This window comes from Lactuca saligna, chromosome 5 (genome assembly GCF_052625555.1).
Source record: "Lactuca saligna cultivar CGN05327 chromosome 5, ASM5262555v1, whole genome shotgun sequence".
Taxonomy (NCBI): Eukaryota; Viridiplantae; Streptophyta; class Magnoliopsida; order Asterales; family Asteraceae; genus Lactuca; species Lactuca saligna.
This window is the reverse complement of record NC_136421.1, coordinates 273,483,555-273,508,865: the sequence shown is the minus strand read 5'-3', so window position 1 is coordinate 273,508,865 and position 25,311 is coordinate 273,483,555. Positions and strand designations below refer to the sequence as shown.

The 25,311-nt window shown below is 34.7% G+C and overlaps 1 protein-coding gene across 1 annotated transcript; it reads right to left on the bottom strand.

The window, feature by feature from the left end:
* Positions 1 to 10,376: 10,376 nt before the first annotated feature.
* Positions 10,377 to 13,008, bottom strand: LOC145047867 (L-type lectin-domain containing receptor kinase V.9-like). The gene has a single exon (XM_078996225.1). It carries the CDS (start codon positions 12,773 to 12,775, stop codon positions 10,751 to 10,753), a length of 2,025 nt encoding a protein of 674 aa, XP_078852351.1. The 5' UTR covers positions 12,776 to 13,008; the 3' UTR covers positions 10,377 to 10,750.
* Positions 13,009 to 25,311: the final 12,303 nt, after the last annotated feature.

The window sequence follows — 25,311 nt, the reverse complement described above, 5'->3', positions numbered from 1 at the left end:
TAATCAACATGGAATAATCATTAAAAGCTTATGATGTAAATTCTCCAACATTGTCAAGTCAAATTTTCATAATTGGGTAATCGGGAAAATGTGCCCTTAGGCAAATTATTTATGCAAGTAATCTTGCAAAACCAAATTATGACTAGACAACAAGCACACATGTGACCATCTAGTTGACGCGTCAATTAAAACCATAAAATATCTAAATGGTCCACATGGTGTTTGATGAATTAGTCCATATACATCCTCTTGATTTCTTTGTAAGAAACTAAGACTTTCATACTCAATTTTGTTCAATGATGGACTGGAAATTAATTTTCCTTGAGAGCATGCAACATAATTCATTATCTTGAAAAATCTTCTGGTTTTTCAAGGAATGACCACTTGAAGTTTCATTTATTCTACATATCATAATTGATCCGGGATGACCCAACCGGTCATGCCAAACTATGAAGCTAATATCATACCTTTTTTATTTTCAATAGCATGAATCATTGTCCTCTGGATTGTACTATACAAATATTACAATGATTCATGCATGTAATTTATCCAAAAAAACTTTTTCTTATCCGATATCATTTTTGTAATGTTGACATAATTTTTATTATCATCATTAGTTGTTTCAATAGGATATCCGTTAGACCGAATATCCTTAAAACTTAATAAATTTATTGATGATTTTAATGAAAATAGTGTATCACCAATTGTAATTATTGTCACTTGTGGTAATACTATATTCGCTCTTCTGGAACCTTCAATCTTGGTGATTTAGACGAAAATAATGTGTCACTAATTTGTAATTGGTATCCCTTGTTGTAATATTATATTCGCTCTTCTGGAGCCTTCAATCATTTTTGCATTACCTGTTATTATATTAACATTTGCTTCTCTAATTGACAAGTAAGCAAAATACTTTTCATTATTAAAAACGCTATGTGTTATTGCACTGTCTGCAAGAAATATATCTTCATTATTTCTTTTGCGAATATCCATATTTCTTTTCAATAAATAAATAAAACATAAGAAACATTCGGCTTAGAGAAATAAATTCATATTTAATTAATTTGGGAAGATTGTGATGACATCATTTCTCATGAAATGAATATGACATAAAAATTGTGACGACATCATTTCTCATGAAACGAATATGACATAAAAACATAATAAATGTCATGAAACAAAACTACACATTTACACCATCCATATCACCACTTGTCCCTTCGGGGTAGACAAGAAAATCGACAACATCTAAAGGTGTCATTTCTAGTTGATATTCATGGATATCACTTTGAATAAAATTTGTTTCGATATTTTTCTTTATATTTTAGAGAATCTTGATAAAGATCAACAAAATGCTTTGGTAAGCGGCATGTACAAGACTAATGATCGGTCATTCCACATTAGTGATAAACATTTTCATTTTTTTTTGCCTTGACCACTTTTATCATTAGGATGTGGGTTTTTGTTGTTTTCCAACTTCTGGTGGTTACTTGTAATCTTGTTATTTTTATGATAATTATGATAACCTCCACGACCTCGGTTAGACTCTTGACTATTATGATTATATAAGTTGCATTCACTTCAGGGAATGTACTAGAACCGGTCGGGATTGATTGATAATCTTTCATCAATAACTCATTGTTTTGTTTAGCCACAAGAAGACATGAGATTAATTCATATTTATTTTAAACATTTCTCATGATATTGCTACTGCAGGAGCATGTTAGTAGTATGAAAACTAGAGAAAGTTTTCTCTAGCATTGTTTTCCATAATGAAAATAGAAATCAAAATAAAGACTTATAATGTAAGGAATTGTTAGTTAAGAAATTCCATAAAATAAGTTGTAAGCATTATACATGTAAAATTATAAAAAATACATACCTTAAAATGACAAGACCAATAAGGATTTAGAGCTATATGGTAGAGTCATGCTGATAACGTGTTATAAAATATGATCAAATAACAATATAAATTATAAAGTAAAGAAAGAAATAAGAGTAGAGAGAACTTTTATTCCAATACTTGTGATGAAATCATCAAGTTTCTAATACATATGGCTCACTATTTATACTATCCAAATAAGAAGAAATATGAGTTATAATATGAATGCACATTATGATGGTGTATTATTACATTCATAAAACATATTGAAATGGTTGTTACTAATGCTAAATAATGATGGAGAGTTATGGGAGAAATGGAGAATCCAATGGTCATTCACAAACTAATATTTCATAACATATTTGGGCTTTTAATTAAATCATTAAAAAAAATTATATTGTCTAATTTTTTTAAAACCATTATATTTTTTTAAGACAAAATTGCAAAAATGGTTCTATGGTTGGCAAATTTATGTAGTTTTTTGTCCAAAAAAGTTTGATAATGTTTCAGTGGTCCAATTTCGGATACCATGTGTGGTTTTGATCCCTATGGTTGGTATTTTTGCATGTTTTGGTCAACACTCAACATAAAACCCTTATTTGAATCAGACTTCGTCCTCGAAGTCTAATGTTGTGAACAACTCATGGTAATGCTCCCGCATCTCAACCGTGGATTCCTAAGTCCATTCAGAATCCTTCGTATCTAAACCACTCTAAGTCATTTCTAGGGTTCGTTTCCAACCTCCAACACTCTTTTATCTTAGAGAACGCTAGCCCTAATTCCTTTGGTGATTTGTGGCCTTTTGGAGCATTTGTTAGCTTGGAGAAGAAGAAAAGAAAGAGAATTGGGTGCTTTATTGATGGATTATTGTAAAGAAACAACACCATCAACATACCACATTGCTTATGGACCTTTGTAAGTGTCAAAGGCTCAAACTTTATGGCTTGAAGTGGCTAGATCTAAGATATTGTCCCATGTTCTTCATGTTTAAGCACGTTTGGAAGGAAGGAACTCATAAAGTTGGCAACTTTATTACTCTCCTGAGTCCCTTGAGCAACATATGTTGTGGATCTAGACTTTGGTTGGAGTTCTTGTCAATTGCATGAGTTATGGTTGGAGCAATTATAAAGCTTTCACCTTTATGATAGATCGGATATTAGAAACCCTTATATAGTGGTAGGATTAAGGACTTTTTCAGATTAAGACATTGTGGTATTTGGCTTTATTTGGACCTAGGGTTGGAGATCCTAATCTCTTTGGGTGTCTTAATGGATAAAGTTGGAAACTTTATCCATTTAGACCATAGAACAAACTAAATCCGAGCTTTGGAGCTCTAAGAATCAAAGAAAATGGCTTAATCCATTAAGCTGTTGGAAACCCAGCACCCACGGCGTGGCCATATGTCGCTACGGCATGACCACTGGAAAATGCCCGTCTGTTCGATTGTATGAAGGCCACGACGTGGCAGTTGACTAAATTAATGTTGACCGTTGACTTTTGGCATGGGTTGACTTTTGGTCAAATTTCTATTTTTTAGAAGGTAGACTTAGGGTTTGCCTTGCGTAGATTGTTAGGAGATGTTTAGCACAATCTTTTGGCAAAGAGAGTTGTTAGTTGTGTTTAGCACCATCTCTTGGCTAAGAGAGTTGTTGGTTGTGGTCGGTGCAGCTTTGAGTGGGGTTTTAATTGGCGCTATGATTCAGGGAGTCTCTTCATTGTACTTGTGGATCGAAGTCACTAATGCTGACCCGCTGGATTATGTATATAGGAAGACCAGGTGGTGGTCCCTAGCAATGGTATGAAAGACCTGGATACGACTCCCAACAAATTGTATGGAAGACCAGGGTCTGGACCTTGGCAGTTATATGTAGAATGCTAGTTGTCTTGGTGATACTTGCATGGAAGACCAGCAGGTGGCTCTTGGCACTTGTTTGTAAGTCCCGTGTTTTGGCCCTAACATGCCAAGGAAAGACCATGATAGTAACTCTAAGACTATGGATGACACACAACAATCTTTATTCTATGTATGATATGTGGTATTTTGGGAAAATTAAGCTTTGTGCTTACGGTTTTATGATTATAGTTTCAGGTACTTCCGGTTTCAAAGGGAATGACCTGACGTAATTGCACTGCATCCCCCCCCCCCCAGATATTTCCGCATTGGCTATTTATGATATTTACTCTGATGTTTATATGATATATATTTACCTTGATTGGTTTTGGAACAATTTCTTTGTGTGGTTTATTGTTTTTAAAAATGATTTTTTTATTATAATTGTTGGGACGTTACAGACACAATATATGCTTGTATCGTATTACATAACATGATACTAGAAGACAAACACCATATCAAAATATTAATTATACACAAATTTGCCGTATTAAGTCACGCCTTACAAACGACGTGGCTCGCCAAAGCTTGCAAAAGCTTGAGACTTGACATTGCCGCTAAGTCACGCCTTACGTTATTTAGAACCTTAGAAAATTCCTTGTAACTTTTCAGTAAAAAGTTGGCGAATATTGGTTGTTCCCGACTTTTGGGTCTTCCAAAAAATCTACCTACGCATGAGCTAACACAATTTCTTCCTCCATTGCTAAATTCTTGCAATGTACCTTTTTTTTTCTTGGGTTTCGGTTACGACTTCGGGTTGAGATTGAGATTCGAATTCGGTTTGGGGTTGGGATTTGAATTGGAAATGAGAGTCAGGAAGGTTGTCAATGGGTTGAACTAATTTTCCTATTGGGATTGCACTTGAGATTGGAATTGGAATTGCGGTTGAGATTAAGATTGGAATTGGGGTTGAGGTTGGGTATGAATAGGATATGGAGTGTAGTATGCACCGTGGTAATGGTAACTAGGATGTGAATATATAAGGTTATCACTTTGATTTTGGAAGAATGTAGGTGATGAAGGGTTTGAAGTGGTTGTGTTTTGTGTATTTTTTTGCTTCTTGTTGGAGATTTTAGGTTGGATGGGGAAGCCATTTTGTCACAAAATATGGAGTGTTTGAGTGAAAAGTTAAAGGTTGTTGTGTGTTATAAAATAAGGTGATTGTTGGTATTTATAAAGGTTGTAAAAAGGTGAAAAGTTTGAAATTTTATTAAAAAAAAAACTGGTATAAATTTGAATTTTGAAAAAAAAAATACTCAAATAAGTAGAAAATTGCCAGAGTTAGCCCATTGAACTCTACATGCCGAGTTGATGGCACAATGTTTGTTGAGTCCAGCTCGGATGTGCCGAGGTGATATTGACGTTTGACAACCTTATTGCGTGAATTTGTAGTTATAGTGTACTGGTGTCACACCCCAAAACCAGGAACGGCGGAAACATTCTGGGGCGGAGGACGTCATGTACAGTATCACAACAGTGTAAAATAATAAACAAGCAACAACATCATCCATTGCATTATAAGTAAAGTTTTGATACATGTGTGTTCTTTCATTGTAGTAAGACACCAAAATATACAATCAAAATAAAAGACGAGACTTGTCTGCTCCGTCTTCTCAAAAACCTGGCCACCGTACCTGTCTAGTGATGACCTGAGAATACAAGTTATTTTGAAAGCGGGTATCAGCTTTAAAGCTGGTGAATTCATAAGTATATAAGTGTCATTGCCTTGTTTATGAAAATCTGTTATAAAGGCCATGTAAATCGTTAAATGAAGATGTTGATGTACGTATGAAAACCCTAGAAAAACCCTTATTTTCTATAAGTATGAAATGTAGTCTTCTACCAAGACCCGAATGTTCTGTATGTATGAAAACCCTAGAAAAACCCTTATTTTCTATAAGTATGAAATGTAGTCTTCTACCAAGACCCGAATGTTCTGTACGTATGAAGTGTAGTCTTCTACCAAGACCCGAATGTTTTGTAAGTAAAATGATAGTTTTCCTTTCTATTGTTTAGTACTAAAGTACTTAGTCTAACTCATCGTTTATGTGAAAGAATCACAAAATAAAGTAAACGGGGAAATGATATGATAGTCTTTTACCAAGACCCTAATGTTATGTTATTACTATGTAGCCTTCTACCAAGACCCAAATGTTTTGTAATGACTAGGTAGTCTTCTACCAAGACCCGAATGTTTTGTAAGTAATATGATAGCTTTTCCTTTCTATTGACTAGTACTAGAGTACTTAGTCTAACTCCTCGTTTATGTGAAAGTATCACAAAATAAAGTAAATAGGAAAAATATAATCATGTAAGTGTTAACCCTGGGTGACCAGGATTATCACGACATCGCCGAAGCGAAAGGTATACCCGATGAACATCCGAAGATTGTCCACTCACCCTCTGTAGCAGCAGCAGGGTGGAGGGGGGGTTAATCCCATAAAAACGTTAACCTAATGATCGTCCGAAGAGTTTCATCTCATCCTCTGTTGCAACAGGAGATGGAGGAATGGTTAGTTCCGTAACTGACCTCTAATATCATAAACAACCTTAGACATCCGTAGTTGTTCATCACCCAATGTTGCTAACAGCTGGGTTCCGGAATGGTTAGTCCAGTATAGACATCCCATTGAACTGGGATAGGCAGGAAAAATTTACACAGAAGGTACGAACAAATCTTCCTAATAACTCTAGGTACAAGTATCCACGTAAGTGAGTACAGGATAATGTATCTAAGTAACAGTATTCATGTATCATGTAAGTATATGTAAATGTACGCATGTATCATGTAATCAAATGTAAAGGTACTCATGTATCAGGTAATGTACTGGTATAGACTCATGAATGAACTGACTCTTGTGTGATTCCTTGTAATAGGAATTATGTTTGATATCTCCGTATTATCCCTATGATAGTTTGTTGGAAGGTAATTGGTTGTTCAAGTAGGTTTATACACTCTTACTACTCAAGGGTGTGAGAAACTAAATGAAAACTGTAAACTATAACATCAATACATATATAAGAACATAAGTGTACATGCATAGTTTAGTTTAATAATGTAAAATGGTTTTATAAGACATCTTATGGGTTTTGAAACAATAATTAACAATGACTTGATGTCATTTTTGATATACATTTCAAAGGTAAAACAATTGATAACAATGCGTTTTTAAGATTTAAAACCATTTCATGCATCACATTTTTGTAGTATGTGAAATCTGTTAAATGAAAAACACAGTTATAAAATACATAACAATGATTTAATAACATGTTTGTTTCTACTTGTATTCCCCCCCCCCCCTTTAAAGCATTTAAAATCATTTAAAACATTGATTAGGGGTATGAACTCACCTGTAGTTGGTGATTGGAATGAACTGAACGGTATAGGATGGCTAGGTGTCAAGCAAGGACTTGTGAACACACTACGATCCTAATGAACATATAATCACACATATATGCACTCAATTAGACACAAATGACTAATTGATAATGTTTAAGACATCCTAGACATAATAAACACTTTATATAAGTGTTTCAAGCCTTAAGGATTGCATCTAAGCTATTGTGGGACAGGGTATTTGTGTCTAGGGTTTCCAAAGGACCCTATGTGAGAGTTTACTCTCTATAAACCAACACACATGGAGTTTACGGTTGTAAACTCTTGAGTTTACGGCCGTAAACTCCCAAACATGTGTGTTTGGTGTGTTTTGAAGTCCCAAATGCTTTCTAGAATTGTTCTAACTTAGTGGTTAAGTTCTTAGAAGGGTTTAAGGTCTAGAAGTACTCCAATTAGGAGTTTACGGCCTCAAGGCCATTCCCCTTAGAGTTTACGGTCGTAAACTCTAAGAAATGTGGGTTATTGTTGCTTTCAAGCCTCTTGCACTTGTGGGATATGTTCTAGACTTTGATTCCTAACATGTGAAGGCATTAGGCACACCTTAGTGCCCTTTTTAGGAGTTTACGGCCCAAGAACCATGTCTTGGCCGTAAAATCACTTGGTTAAGTGATTTTGATGTGGTTTGGTCCTTCCATTAAGTGTGAAACAATTCTTTGTAAAGGCTTAGGGCTTTAGGTGTCATTAAAACACCCTTTTGTCCATTTAAATGGAGTTTACGACCTAAGATACACTTGGGCCGTAAACTCTCCTTTGTTTGTGTTCTTTGATGTGTTTAATGTCTTAGATTTAATGGGAACAAGTCTAGGTAATTGTCTAAGCCTTTAGGAGCCTTAAGAGTACCATTTAGGGTTTGAATTTGGAGTTTACGGCCTATGATAATCTAGGGCCGTAAACTCCCAAACTTGGGTGGATTTTGGTTGTTTTCTTGTCCCTAACATGTATACATATGAGTCTAAGGCTTTATCATAACGCAAGGGTCGGTTTTGGCTTCGTTTCGGGAGTTTACCGCCCAAGAACACCTTGGGGTGTAAACTCCTAGATCTCATGATTTAGCCTTCTAAATCATGTTATAAACACATATAAAGCTTTCTAACATTACTATAAAGAGTTACTCACGTTTTGGTATGAAAACCCGAAGATCCGTCAGAGAGAAAATGACATTTCTCTAGTTGGAAATGTGAATAATGAATAAATTTGGTTCAGAAAACTATTTATAGTCTTGAAATATCTTGGCAGAAAATATTTTTATTCCTGGAATGAACTCTAATGTCCTAGAGTGATGGAATAACAGTGTTGCACAAAACCCTAGTGCACCCACTCTCCTGATATTTCCTGAAGTGAAAACCCTGATTTACTCAAACTTACGCAAAAAGTCCGAAAATCAACTTTGACTGCTATAACTTCTATTGAAGTGATATTGTTTGTACAGAATGAAAATTTCGGGTTGTCACAACTGGTACGCCAGGGAGGGATGCCTCCGCTATCCATCAATATTTTAGTGTGAACTTTATATATATATATATATATATATATATATATATATATATATATATATATATATATATATATATATATATATATGTTCAGGTTCATTTGAGACCATGCGAATTTTGTGAGACCGTCAAACGAAATCTAAAAATAATTTTAAAATGCAAAATAAAAGGAAAATTCCAAAAAAAAACTTATATATATAAAAAATTAACGTTTTTTTGAAAAATATGTGAAATATTCTAACAGAATATTACACTGTAAATATTTTAATGTGATTTTTAGAATGTTAGATTATTATACTACATTTCTCAGATATGTAGAATATTCTATTTATTCTACTATAATATGTAAAAAGTGTATTTTTTAAAAAAAAATTATATTTTTTTGGTATTTTTTTTTTGAAAAATATAAATTCCAAAAATAATATTTGGACTTTTTTTCGAAAATTTTCAATTATTTTGCATTTTAAAAATGTTTTTTGTTTTATCTACCAAATGAATGGCTAGGATTGCGTCTCACGGTCTCATAAAATTAGATCGTCTCACATTAACCTAACTCTCTTTTTTTTCTCTCTCTCCCTTTATATATATATATATATATATATATATATATATATATATATATATATATATATATATATATATATATATATATATATATATATATATATATATATATATATATATATATATATATATATATATATGCAACTTTTTGAAAAACATTATAAAACCCTTAGGACCTAGTCCAAACTTCAAAGTCCGAAAGATTTATTCCAAAGTCTAATTAAGGTTAGAAAATTAAATTAAACAAAGTTAGCTCGTTAAGCATTAGTTCTTCTCTAATATATAGGCAAGTGGTTATTGGTTTTGATATCTTTGTCCATCTTATTCTCGTTTGGACATATCACAAACTTCAAAACTAATAATTTCAAATTAGATTTTTATATAACACTTTCTCCTAATAAAATCCAATTTGAGGTATGTGAGACGGCACCCTCGACACCCCTGCCAGTAGGGATGTTCAGAAATATTTACGTCCGGAAAATCTAAAAATATGAAATGAAATTATCTGAACATCCGAAAAGAAATATTTTTTAAAATTTAATATTTTATATATTTATACACCACTATAATTTGTAGTAGAGATCAATTTAATTGTTTATAACCCTTCTCTAACTAGATTTTATATGGACTCCATTTATGCGATTTATGTCCCCAAGTTCTCTATTCTTGTGTAAATCATTTAGAACCAAAAGTCCGATATAATTATTTAGTACTAAACTTTACTAAGAATAAAATTAACAAATGATACCTTCAAAAAAAAAACTTTTTTATTATTTTGTTATTTGACATTAACAAGCTAATTTCTGTTTATAAATTTTTTTGAATAATATATTGTTACATATAAGAATATTTTTACTAAGCAACCACAAAATACCTGTTTTACAATAAAAAGGAAGAATGCTTCGTAAATCATTTAAGATAATCACTATTTATTTGGTATTCAAAATTTTAAAGTGTTTATGTTGATCAGTATTGTAGTATATTTTGTACTAATTGTGTCTTAAATTTATTTGGTTAATAATGAAAAATATAAAATTTTCGGATATTCAAGTTGCAATCCGAATCAATATTTGAAATTTCGGATACCGATAGCTTATCCTATTATCCAGAACTTCGGATATCCATAATTTAACATTGTCAACCTATAGGTTTTTGCAAAAACGTCATGCATTTGTCAATCTTGTGAGTTCCATGGTTTTTTCTTGAATTAGAAACAACCATGTTTCTGCGTACTTTTCATTCTTAAACAAACCTAAATACGTTTTCATTTTACAACATGATTTCCAATTTTCCATACCAATGCGCCTATTCAAAAAAGGACAAGTAGACATCAAAGTCTACACTCCTATCACTTCCTTTTTCAACTAAATCCCACCCCCCACCATGTCACCACCCACCTTTACTTTTGGCTTTATCCCAACACACTTGGCCCTCAATGCAATTTTATATTTACCATCAACAATACCAATGGTGACAAAATAAATAAATTAATAAAATACATTTTACATACTTGTTCATGCACATCACCGGCCGGAGGACATGAACGACTCAGTGATCGGCGCCGACGCCGTTGAGTACTGTATTTGAGAAAAGTAAGCACTCGTAGAGGCTTCACCAAGTCGACCTGAGTAGTCATCTCTTATCTCCAACACAGTATCGAAATCCTCCGGCAATGGCTCTTTTCCGGTAAGAAATTTCAAAACTTGCGACATGCTCGGCCTCACCGCCGGAACGGAGTGCGAACAAAGCAACCCCACCTTCAAAACCAAATCCATTTCCTCAACATCCAAATCGTCCTTCAGTTTCGGGTCAACCGCTTGCGAGAGTGTCTCCTTAAACCAACAATCCAACACGTAATCGACCAGAATCACCGCCTCTTGCCGCCCCTGCAACTCCACCGGCCGCCGCCCACAAACAACCTCCAAACAAAACGCTCCGAAAGCAAAAATGTCGGTTGCGGTGGTGGCTTTTCCTTTTCGGGCCAATTCAGGTGCTATGTACCCTAAAGTCCCGGCTAAATGAGTCGTTTTTGCATCGGTTCCATTGTTGTTGCCGAATCTCGCGAGCCCAAAATCGCCTAATTTTCCGTTCAATTCGGCGTCTAGTAACACATTGCTTGCTTTGATATCCCGATGGATTATAACTTCACACCATTCTTCATGCAAATAAGCTAAAGCTTCGGCTACATCGATAATGATTTTAACCCTTTGTTTCCATGTTAAAGTGGATTCGGGATTCGAATTGAAAATGAAGTTATCTAAACTAGTATTCGGCATATAATCATATACAAGAAACAATTCGCCTTTTCGTCGACAATACCCAAGAAGTCTTACCAAATTTGGGTGTCGCAACCGCCCTATGGTGGCTATCTCAGCCACAAATTCCTTCATTCCTTGGCCGGATTCATGCCAGATCTTCTTCACGGCGACCTGAGCTCCTATGTCCGGCAATGTCCCTTTGTAGACCTGACCAAAACCACCTTTTCCGAGGAGCTCACTTTCTTTAAACCCTTTTGTGGCGGTGTAAAGATCTTTGTAGGAAAACCTGTGAGGTCCGTATTGAACCTCCCAACTTTCAAGAACTTCTGCGAATTTACGTTTTCTTCTTCGGAACAAAACGAACGCCACAAGTGAAATTAATGAAAGAACCAGTAATCCACCTAAAGATAACCCAATTGCTAAACCCATTGTCTTCTTTTTAGTTGATTTTTTCTTGAGAGGTAAGCGTGGGACCTTCGATATATCGATTTCTTGAGCTTCGCCATTCATCTGAAAACTCCAACCGACGACGTAAAACCTCTGAAGAAGAACCCCAGTCGCTGAAGTGAATCCGACGTACATTTCTTCGAGTAAAAAAGGAGATAAATCTTTCTTCCAAGATACGAGAGGTTTTTCAGGTTTTTTTAGGGGAAGAGGAGCTAGTGTGACATCTATGGTTTTCTTGACACCATCGTAATCGATCCAAGCTCGTATTTCTCGCGAACTAGCAAGAGTTAGGTTTTGAAAAACTCCATTTTCGTAATACCCTGCTGTTGCAGCTAAAACCGATACTATACTGTTTATATCAAGACCCACATGGTTGCCGTCCATGTCGCCAAGTTCGAGGTTTCTAAAAGTGTCGAGTTCGATGGCGACGACGTGATTTGAGGCGTTTCCGTCGTTGGTCCGGTTAAAGAGTCCGAGATGCTGCGAAGAGGATGCCTCAATCACTTCTTTCGACGGAGCAATCGCAAAAGTCATGCCGTGGAACGTGAAAAGAGAATTTTCCGGTATAATTCCAAAAACGAAAGATGTGGAGAACGAGAAAGCGTCGCCGGTAGTCGAGTTTTTGAACCGGAAAGGGCGAGAGTAGAAGGTGTGACCGACACCGAACATCTCGGTGTCGTTGGTGTGAACCACTCGGCCATCTGACTGGATCTCTCGTACACCATCAAGCTGTGAATCGTCGAACAGGAAGGAGAAACCATCGTCGGCGGCAGAAACAGTGGTTCCTGCTGCTCCGGCGAGGAGAAGCAGCAGTAGAAGAACACGGGGTTGGATCAAGATCATAGATAAAGCTTCGAAAACGGTTGTGGATAGATAGGAAAGTTATAGATTATTGATTGTTTGGTTCTTATGATTTGGATCGGTTGGTGGTTTGGTGAAAGGGATCTCTTCTCTTCGCCGCCGTCGTCGGGATGATCAAAACAAGGGAACTCATTTGGTTTGACATGTCAATGCTCCAAGTCTCCAACGCAGCCAATTTGGATTCATTTGATGCAATTTGAAGGGAAAATGTTATCTTTTTGAAATTTAATAAAGTAGTATTAGTAATGGATATTGTTTGGTAACTTTAATGAATTTAACGACACTTTAAAATGCAACCACTAATTGTGGAGTTTGTTTATATCCCAGCATGTTATTTTAATAATGTATCATAGATTTGTGGTACGTTGATTGATTATAGGTCCCCTGGTATCTTTAAAAGTTATACTTGTCACACATTTATAAGCGAAAAATAGGAAAATATAAATTATTAAGATAATTAATTTTCAGGTTTGTTTACATCTGTGTAATTATTATTATTTTTTATACATCTAGATAACGAACTTATTATAAATATTCACATATGATCATTATTGGGATGTATTGCAAGACAGTCACATATGACCTTAATAAGTAATATTCCACGAAAAATATCTAAAACCCATTTACAATTATGAAATATCAATATCATAATACAAAATTAAATCAAGAATGCTTAAAAAGCATCGAGAGATTGGTTCATATTTAAATTTTGTAAAGGATTTTTGGGATGTATTGCAAGACAATCTTATTAAAACTCTTAAACATTTTGAGTCCATCGGTAATACTTTATTACCTTGAGAGGCTGCAATGCATCCCTCATTTCTTTAATCCCTAAAATCTGAGATCTACTTTCTCTCTTGGATGTTTCACCCAAGGTAGTTAAGATCTGGATTTTATATATAATCTTTTTTCGTTTTACAAGATCGTGATCGTAAGATCCTACTAAAAGCATTTTAAAACATAAAAATATATATTCATAAATCAATTAACCATGTTAAAAATAAATACTTTAAATCATAATACATTATTTAACGATAAAGAATTCAAAAGGGTATTCAATGTAGTTCGTCCAAAAAAATATTTGATATATATATATATATATATATATATATATATATATATATATATATATATATATATATATATATATATATATATTAATGATCCTACGATCTTACAACCCGATCTTATGATCCTACCGAAAATGATCCATGTAAGATCGGGATCGATTTATGTAGGTGAGATGGTACGATCCTACGATCCGGATCGCGATTTTAACAATCATGGTTTCACCAAAGTACTCATACAACTTCTATTGATTTATCTTAAAAAGTGATAACATTTTTAGTTAGTCACGAACAAATGGCTTATGTAGAATAACAAAATAGTATTTTAGACGGTCTGTTCTTAATAAATGAAATATGTTCTTGGGCCACACAAAACCAGAGAAAAGAATGATAATGTGTAAAGTTGATCTAAATAAGATTTTTGATTCATTGTCATGAGATTGTTTTTGGTTTCGTAATGCTTCAAATGGACTTTGGGTCTAAATGGAGGGTTTGGGTTAGTGGTATTTTAAAACCTGGGCGTGCATTTATCTTTAGAAGACCGGACAAAGTGTAGCGGGAAAGAAGCAAAAGGAAGGGAACCGCACCTAAGACCACTACACCCTGGGTGTAGGGTAAGGTGAAAGGTCGGAGAGTGTGGTACCCCCTCCCTGATGGATACACAACTTCTTCCGATGCTCGTGTCGGACAAGATTTGAATGATGACGACGAGTTCAAGTTAGAAGAAATTGTCCGACCGATGGGTAGGGACAAAGGAAAAAGGAAAGGGAAGGGTCTCCTTCCAATGCATTAGATTTCATCAGTGAAGTAGACGAAATGTGCAAAATGACAGAGACATTTGATTGATACAATATAGATTTTGTTGAGCGTTTGACATTCGACAAAGAAAAACTTGTCCATAAAAAGGGGGTGCGAGTTTTGAAGATAGGTCCTCGAGCTATAGTTTTGAAGACGAGTGAGAAAATCATAAAAAATATTTCTCATAGATTGTTTCGTTTTATTTTTAAAATCTTGGTTGCCTTTAATGTACCTTTTATCTCAAGTAATGAAGTATTTATATTTTAATTAATTTTTGGGGTTATTAATCATTTTTAATTAGATCTATTTATTTTTTGAATTATAAAATAAAAATTAGATTATTTTTATTTTTAAAAAATAAAAGTGAAAGGTGGTCATTTCCAGACTTTTGGTGAATGAAATATGAGTTAGTGAAAATCTGACGTAACATAGTAAAAGTGAGTGATAAGGTGTAATTACATCCTACGTTCTAAATAAGTATCTTATAAAATACTTTGACATGTCAAAAAGAAATTAGACAAATAGATTTATTATCTTTTTTATTTTCCATTATTGCAATGGAAGATTTATACATGATCATGAAGTCGGTATTAGAAAAACATTTGGTTTTTGGCATCAATTTTCCAAATAATGGTCTTGTTATTTCTTACCTCATGTACGCAACAACGTGATGTTTGTCATCGAAAGGCCCTCTATAAGTTTCATCAAGCTCAAAAGAATCATCTTTTTGCATTCGTCTTGTCTCTCCTCAAGATTAAATGTAAACTTTATAAAAGCAACGGTTTTGAGATTAACAAATTTGGGTTGGCTCGTATGGTCGATATATTGCTTATCTTGGAGTTCCTCTAACATCCCAAAATCCAACCATATATATTGTTTTAAATAAGATTATAAATCCTTTTGAAATGTAAAACCTTATTGGATATATCAAAACCAATTCTTGAAATCAAACATGTCTCATTACATTATCATATTAAATACATTACCATCGTCTTGCAGAAGCATATGTATTGTTTATAAAATCATCTCATTAAGTTGATAAATGTTGGATATATGTCATGCCCTTGAGAATGTCCAGATGTCAAAATCATGTCGGCTCCTACCTTTCCACTAATCTGACAGACCTTCCATAAAACATAAAGTTGCAACGATAAGCCTAAGGATTAGTGAGTAATCACAACACTCACCTATTATAAAACTCATATACAATACAATTAATAACACATAAACTTCAAGTAATAAGTCTCATATTACTTAAATTTTATCAAATATAAATAAACACAGTGTGTATGCTAGCATACTCCTGTAATCAAGATGGTACAACAAAAAATTCCCTCACTTCAGAGGTTATTCTCTAGTTTTCCATCCCATGACCATCTATACATGACCATCCAAATCAAAACAACTTGATTTCCTTTAGGAGAGGCTTTTCTCCAATTGTCCACTCCATAACCACTCCTATCACTTAAGAGGCTTTTCAGGGTATTATACCACACTACAACTAGAACTTCCTTATAAGAGGTTATTCTCTATTTGAACCGATGATGTCAACCACACTTCCCTTCGAGAGGCTATTCGTGGTCATACATAACATAATCACATAGTCCACATAATAAGGAAGTTCATGAGAACTCACCTGAGGCAGCAAACACATAATCAAACCATTGGAGTGGCTAAGATGAACTCCATATCCGAACACCTACACCCTATAAAAATATACTTAGATTATTTATAAATGATACACATAATGTACTTTATTTATACTTTTACTTTAGAAACCTTATTTTATTATTATGTTGTACACACACCTTATCTTATATGATTATATAAGTGTTAAACCACACAATTTATATATTTTTCATACGTGTATTGGGGTATGAATTACTCCAAAAATATTATTAGGTTTACACACACCAAACACATACATAACCCTAAACTGGGGAGTATTCTCCTTTTAAACACTCGCACCCAACCAAATTCATAATACATGATATGAGTTATTATTTTTACATTAAGACTTAACTAAAATTAGATTTCATGGACTAAAAGCATTCATAAAGTGAAGCTCTTTAGTTTGCGAATTTCCAAGTCAAAAGCAAGCAAAAGGGTATTGTTTATTGATTCTACACACCAATACAATACCAAATTGTAACATCCCAAAATTTAAGGCCAAAATTTCATCTTTAATATAATGATTCATAAAACAATTTATAGAAAAACATCATCAAGTTATTTCATTTCATAAAAACCATAGATCACATGTGTGACAATAGTCAATTTCGGGTCAAGTCAAAGTCAACAAGTCAAACCGGACGACTCAATTAGCCCTTATATATTAGGGTTGACATTGTGTAATTAGTAAACAACTCACTATTTTAATGAGAAAACATCATTGGAAAATTCGTACATTTGAATTTCCATGGCCTTGATAATGCTAAACATTGAACCAAAGCGATAAAACACTATTACACACTCATCGGGAGTGTGTAGGATACTAAAACATGGCTTAATGGGGTTTACGGACCTTGCATTTTGAAGTTGGACACTCAAAAAGGTCACACACGAAACCTCTCTCAATCGTTTTCACCATAACTCTTTCCATTTGAAATCTCTCCCAAATCTCTCTCAAAAGTTCTCGTAACTTTTTGAAGTCATTCGGGTCATTCCGACCCTTAACCCAGTCAAAAATAGCTTAAAACGAGGTTAGAATGGGTAAAATACCCAAAAGGATCCGGAACCTCCCCCTAGGGCCGAATCCTCTTACAGGCCGGACCCTCTTGCACCAGAACCGCAGCATGCGAGCCGCAGTAGGCGAGCCGCAGCAGGCGAGTCGCAGCAGACGAGCCGCAGCAGGCGAGGCACAGCAGACGAGCCGCAACCCCGAGCGAGCCGCAACCACGCACAGCATCAGGACTCCCCTCGGACCGCAGCTTCTTTCCCCCGGATCCGCACTAGTTACTTCGGTTCTTGGCTGCTGAGGCCGAGACCTCGCCCAGAACTCCGAAAATCCCTCTTTTTCACCCGGTTTTCGACCACAACTCCGTTTTAAGCCCGTTTTTAATTATTTTAACGTGGGATTTTCTCCAAAAATCATATTTTAACATATAAGACACTAAATATTCATAATTTAAACATATTTGTATGGAAATATTTATTTAAGAATAAAATCTATTAAGTGAGATCTTGAGATGGAGTGTGGATCTTGCCATAATTATTGACACAAACAACCACCTCATGCCCATTTCTTTGATCAACTATTGTACTCCCCACCACTCCTAGTCACCTCATGGTACTACCCCACTCATTTCCCAGCAAACCCACGTCCAAATGAGCTAGAAAACTCTCTCTCTCTCTCTCACTCTTTACTTCACTCATTTTCTTCATTTCCACCAAGTATCAAACATCACTTTTCTCTCCAATCCTCTCACTCCAATTTCGAGATTTAAGGGATGATCATCAAACTTTCTTTCACTTTTGGTAAGTATATTAATCCTGCATATAATTATTTCACTTCCTTTTACTCAAAATCATAGATTGCTTACACAAATTCCATCACATTAGTGTTAGATCTTCGAACCTTCAAGACATCTTCTTAGTGTTCTTGAGTGGAATACTACATATATCCATCATCCATCTACTGAAATCATTCAAGGTGAGTTCATACCCCTACAATTTCGTATTTATTAAGTTTTAAGGGGGGGGGGGGATACAAGTTAAAATCACCAAGAACACAACTAAATACTTCTAACAGCTTTCATCAGAAAAGTTGGACTCCATTCACGGACTGTTTTGGTCGAGTTAAACATTTTTTTTTTCAAAACTGTATTAGTTGAAATTAGTTCAGGTTTATACCTTTAAAATGAATACTTACACATCTCCATATGATTTTTCTACAATTTATGGTGATTTTTACAAAACTATCTATCATTTCAAGAACCAATCCGGACCAGTCTGTGTTTATGGATGTTTTCACCTAAGTTGGAGGTCACTAAAAATCATGGAAAAATAAATGAACAAACTAGACTCATTTTCCAAACTTCCAGAATTTACGGATTCTGAATTGGATCTGTTATGAAGTTTTTATAAATTTTCTAATAACACTGATCGAAACTGTTGATAAGAGAAAAATGCTAACAATTTCTTATCACCTTGTAACATGTTGAGCAAGGTGTATATATTTATGTGAATGTATGTTATTGCAAATGAATGACATTTTATCTTGGTATGTAAACATGCATTAGTAAGTAAATGGATTTTTGATATATATATATATATATATATATATATATATATATATATATATATATATATATATATATATATATATATGGAATATAAAGGATAACACAATTGTTATAACCAAAGTACATCCATTTTTACTCAAACAATTGAATAAACTACGTTGAATATAGTTTACTACATTACCATTACTACCCTTGTTTTGATAAACTATAATAGGTATAGTTTATAATACATTGCATAACACACTTATACAAAAAAAAGGTACATTTATACAAAATGGGAATTTCATTACATTACGCATAAATTCGTTAAAGACTTTGTGAGACATTCGCTTCACATTTTACCAATAAGTATTGTATTGTAACCAGAGTTTCCTGGAGGGGGAGCGTGATAGTTGTATATACATCTATATTGGGTTTGACAAATCCACACCTTAACTACATGCAATAGTTAGACCGGCAGGTCTGTGGTGACAAATGTCATAACATTTCCGACGCCTGAAGAACGTCGTTTCAGGCCAACTAGGTCATAGCATGGTTATAATAAACTCACATAAAGTATTAACAAACTTAAGAATTTACGGAAATTTCATTTAATTCAAACGCGTTTATGTCGATTTAAGCACATATCATTTTCTATCAGTAAGAGAGGTTACTTATACATTTTGGTCTTCGGATATAAGACTACATTACACATTTTAAGGAAAATATCGGATTTTCTGGAACAAACATGACATTTACAAGAGAAAGACTTTTATCAAGTTTTAAAACAAAAGCTTATGAACTCACCAACCTTTGTGTTGACACTTTTTCAAACAACTTGTATTATCAGGAAATCACTAAACAAGTATCAAAGTGCATTTTGAGGATGGGACGTTAAGGCGTCAACATTTCATGTTTTGTCAACATATTGTAATTGATTTGGAAACATGTAATTCATACAATGATGTAACTCTTTCAATTATATATGTTGGTTGTTTTTGCTTAAATTACTATTGCAATTGTGGTTATGATACTATACATGAAGTCCTCCACCCCCGGATGTTTCCGCCATCCTTGGTTCGGGGGTGTGATAACATGTCTCAAAACCATATCATCAAATAGTAATAGTGTCAGAGTACAAATCCCAAGAATCTCATGTGCGGAAAATCAGGTGTGTGATGGGTTGCTACTGTATCGGATCCTTTCCATTCGAAGAAGAATGACCTGAAACAAAAATTGAAAACCGTAAACACGAAGCTTAGTGATTTCCCCCATCATACCATATACCATACATAACCGGGAATTAGCTATCCCTTCAGTCTATTTCAACCAGTATCTTGCCTAGCATATCAGGGTGCTGGCCTACGCCTTCGGCCGTGACAGTCGGTAACTTGTGTAGCATATCTGGGTGTTATCCTACCCCTTCAGTCCTGTCGACCGATACCTCGCCTAGCATATTAGGGTGTTGTCCTACCCCTTCGGTCCTTTCGATCGGTATCGGGGACTATTTCACCCCTACTTCTACCACATAGCATCCTAGTGCATAACATGTAATCATGTATTGCCTAGCTTATATGGGTGTTGGCATACCCCTTCGGCCCTATCGAACGGTATTGGGGTCTATCCTACCCATCCTATCACATATCACATAACATCATAGCATACTAGCACATATTCATAAAAGATAGAAACATACCAGATAATTATAACAAATAAAATCATCTCTACTATAATTCGTACTAGTAGGCCAGCCTTGGTGCCTTAGACCCACTTCTACTCACATCAATGTTGTGCAGTAACTGAACTGTCCTCGGTGCTGGGATCAACTCTCCTCAAACTCCTACACATAATAGTCTCCTTCAGTTACTCTTTCAAATTCATAACCCCTTTAAGGGTCAATCTTGGATAATGGTCAAAGTTAAAGTCAAGGTCAACACCCTGGTCAAAGTCAACATCCTGGTTGACTCAACTCTCCGAGTTAGTCCATCAACTCGTGGAGTTCCATAATTCATAAAAACTTGAATTTGCGATCTGACTCGTCGAGTTACCCTCTAACTCACTGAGTTTCTCCTTATGATATAATCGGGACTTTCCATCTGAACTCGTCGAGTCTTTCCTTGGACTTGTCGAGTTCTACTTCATACAGGTCGGGACATTTGCTCATTGAATCGCCGAGTTCATCCTTGGACTCGTCGAGTTCTTGACCTTTAAGTCCAAAACACGTCTAACTGGATGAGTCATCTTCCAGACTCAACAAGTTGGCTAAGTAAAAGAGAAGGATGGGGAACCACGACCCAACTCACCGAGTCCTAAGAACGACTCGTCGAGTCCCCCAAGATACAAATCTATCCAGTTGATTTCAGTCGGGCTTAATACATCCAAAACATAGATATGGCCTCCTAGGGTCGATATAACACATAAAGTTACAAACTTTACGTTCATGCATGGGGCATTTAGCTCAAAATCCCTAAAAAGTGGTTCATAGGATGCATGAGACTCCCATGGCCATAAAGTTGGCACCTTTATGCCATTGAGTCCCTCAAAGACTCTATATTTGAAGTCAATACCCCAAAACATGATTGCTTCCATGAATGGTTCCAAAAATGGCTCCTTAAAGCCCTAAACTACTCCAAGAAGGGATCTAATAGATGAATGGATATGGTATAAACTTTATACCTCAAAAGAGCTGGAAATGGAGCACAAACTCTGGATCTACTTGCTTCCTCTTGAACCCCCAAGCTTCTTCTTTCTTCTCAAGCTTCAAAATCACCAAAAGTACACAACAATGGCTCAAGAACACTCAAAATGGGTTATTGTTTCGAATTAGGGTTTTCTGGACTAAGGGAGGCGATGAGGGAGGCCACAATGGGGGTGTTAAGGCCTTTAAATAGGGTGTAAACCCTGAAAAATTAGGGTTTCACTCTTGCAGACCTACTCGTCGAGTCGAGGCTCCTCGACTCGTCGAGTAGACTTCAAGTCTCGCGTCCAACATATCCAATTCCTACTCGACGAGTTTGGGGCCTCCAACTCGTCGAGTCCCTTAGCAAATATGAATAATTCTTATTTACATACGTATCAGGAACTGGGCGTTACACAAATGGATTTAGGGTGTCAAGTACTAGTCCTAACAACTTGCAACAAGATCTAGAATAAATTCAAGAGCTCGAAAACTAACAGGATTCTTTCAATACGTAAAAACTCAATAAACACATGTAAATGAAACTTCGAGAGCATTTTGAGATGGTTAATATTTTTTTTCAAAAGCACTAACTTGTTCCTAGGTCTCAAAGGGACCTAACTAAATTGGTATAATGTTGATGAATAAAAGTAAAGTTCTTTTTGGGTTGCCCTAATAATCAAGAAATGGCTTGGATTGATCAAATGAGAGAGATAAATGATTTGTTAATTTTTTATGTGATTAATAAATTAATTAGAAATAGTTAATAATTAATTATGAATTAAATAAAGATAGTCAAAATTGATAAATTATTAATCATATTTAATTAAAGGTGCGAGGGGTGGAATGTAATTGTTCTATAATTGAAAAAAGAAGCAATTCTAGAACCCCCATGAGTGTGTACGACTTTAAGTAGTTTCAAAGGATTTGGAAGGCTCCTAGTTGCTGATAAGGAAATGATTTAAATTCATTAAATTTATTATTTATTTATTCAAATCTTGATTTATCTGCAAGTGACCTAAACTATACATAGGACCCTTGGACATCTAATTTTCATGGCATCTCACACCTAGAAGGTGTAGAACGAAAATTCTCTCTTGTCTCCCTTCTGTCATTCAATCCAAGGGTTTATTGGGTTTTGGGTGTGAACCATTTTGTTGGGGTGCAAAGTTCTTCATGTATGACTTTGTATATGGTTTGACTTTTGTAGACCCATTTGCATGTGGTGCATTATCCTTATCACTAATGAGTATTTGAGAGTGAGAGACAGAAATGTAAACACCTCTATATAAGATGGGTTCATACCACTTGTAGAGGTGTGCTTGAGAGATGTAGTTCATAGTGATTAGTAAGTGATATATTTTTGAAGTTCTACACTAGATCCCTTTTTGTACTCATTTATTATGATCAAATATATCTTTTAGCACCCAAATCACCATGTTCAATTGTGCAAACTTAATTCCGCATGCCAAACCATGTTCTTATGTCACTACAATTGGTATCAGAGCGGGTCTTCAAGATCAAGGTGATTTTTGAAGAACGATTCTCGGTTTGGAAACTTTTGTCGCAATTTGAGCAATTTTGGTGAGTCTCTCTCTATGATCTCTCGTAATATTTGAATTCGTGTGTTGTGTTTTTGATTGTTTGATCGTTTTGTCTCGGTTGGATCGAATTTGTTTCAAGCCTAATTGTAGATCCAATCTATTTTCTTTCATAGATCAATTTCAAACCAGTTATTAAATTCATTCGATATTTTTGTTAACTGATTGAATTTCATTTGAGCATATATTCTTATATCATTCACTATTCATCAAATTCCAAGCCCAATTCTCATTTACTGTTCATATAATCAAAATTGAGCCCAATTACTTGTATCATGTACTGTTCGTTGAGTCGTACCACCGAGTTCAAGTGTTCATCAAATCACTTCTCGATTTAATCTTTCATAATCGATTCTAGATTCATCTTCCCTCACAATTCTCGTCTTGATTATATTAAAAGGATTAATTTGAAGAAATCTTGTTGGATGTTTTCATTGATTTTTTTTCTTCGAGATCAGTTTAATAGTTAAATCAAAGTCAAAATCAATTGAATCGAAAACTCAATTTATGTTGAGTTTGGATTCAATTTTTAATTGGTTAATCATTGATTACATGTGAGTCTAATGATCTTACTGTGAGTCAAAGATATATTCATTGTGAATGAAATTTTTTGGAATCGATTTCAGCAGGTACAATGTCGAAATCAAAAGGAGATCAGACTGGATTTTTTTGGACAAGAATATGTTATGGAAATCGAATATTGAAGAATCGAAGATTTTGATTTCGTTTTTAATTACTTTCAAATGGTTGATTTGGAGTCACAAATGAAAACTGCAAGTTCGACTGATGAATAAAAAGTCAAAATTGATATATCATTGATGAACAACGGGTCTTCGATGGGTGTTCTTGAGCAATAGATTTTCGATGTTGGTCATTGATTGATGGTTTTCTTTGATCGATTTGTGTTCAAGGTCATGGTCATTTGATATCGGTGGTCACCTAGTTTAATTTGTGTTTGAATATTGATGGATACGAATCAAATGGTTGATACTTTTTAGGAAAATGATTTTGATTGTTAATGAACGAAGGTCGATTCTTGGCACTGACTGGGTTTAATATTAAGGCGATGAATTGATTTGGAAGAATGAAGGATCAAATTTCGAAAATTTGTCGCTAGTTTATACTTGATTATCGATGATGATTGTTTTCGAATGGTGTTGATATTTGTTCGATTGGTTGATGGGTTAAGCAGTAATTTTGATTTTTCAAATGGTTAACTGATGTGTGGGTTAATGAAGGACGAATGGTCTTTGTATTGTAGATGATACGAAAGGGATAAAATTGTGTTGGTTTGAACGAAGGGATGTTTGGGATTTGTACAAAGGGTATGTTTGGCTGGGAAACGAAATTGGGGAAGGAAGAAGTATTCGTGTGTCTCTATCTGCTATATTTGTACGAACTAAAGAAGAAAACAAAGTTTCGTATGAAAAGGCAAATGTTTCAAAATGGACCTTGAAACTTCGAATGTTTGTCTCATGAGACAATTTCGTATTATTAGTTACCCTTCGTATGATTGATCAATTTTCATATGATTTGATCAACAAGCAAAATATTTCGAACTCAGCCACTGTACCATCGAATATTTGACACTTCGAAAATTAATTGAAGTTTCGAATGTTAGACACTTTTCACCCAAATTCGAAAATTATTTGAAGCTTCGTATGAATGGGTGATTTTTCGTATGATTTGATCACAAATGGCATAATTGTCGAAATTAGTCCATGATGTTTCTAATGTTTGGCGGTTTGTACCCAAATTCGAAAAAGGACTGTTATTGCTGAAAATTGAAGAAAGTGCATTTCAAGCCCCTGCAGTTTATGCAAATTGACACTTTCTACACAGCTTTGGAAAAGGGGGAGAGTTTTGCATATTTTGCTGTTTTAGGTGCAACGGGTCACTATAAAATTTTGAAATTGACAATTTCCACCCATTTTTGAGAAATTTTGTCAAAGACGATCCGTGAACAAAGCTAAAAATTGAATATTTTTTGGATTTTCTGGATTGAAGCACAAAGTTTATTCCATATGTTAAGGGGGAGTTTTGACATGAAAATTTCCAAATAGAGCACGTTCTTTTTCCTTGATAGTTTTATAATCAAATTTCGATTATAAAAAGGGGGAGAAATTTATATGGAAATTCGAACTTGAATTTT

What these genes read in the sequence shown, in the direction of transcription:
- LOC145047867 (XM_078996225.1), bottom strand. Translation starts at nt 12,775, where the DNA reads ATGATCTTGATCCAACCCCGTGTTCTTCTACTGCTGCTTCTCCTCGCC.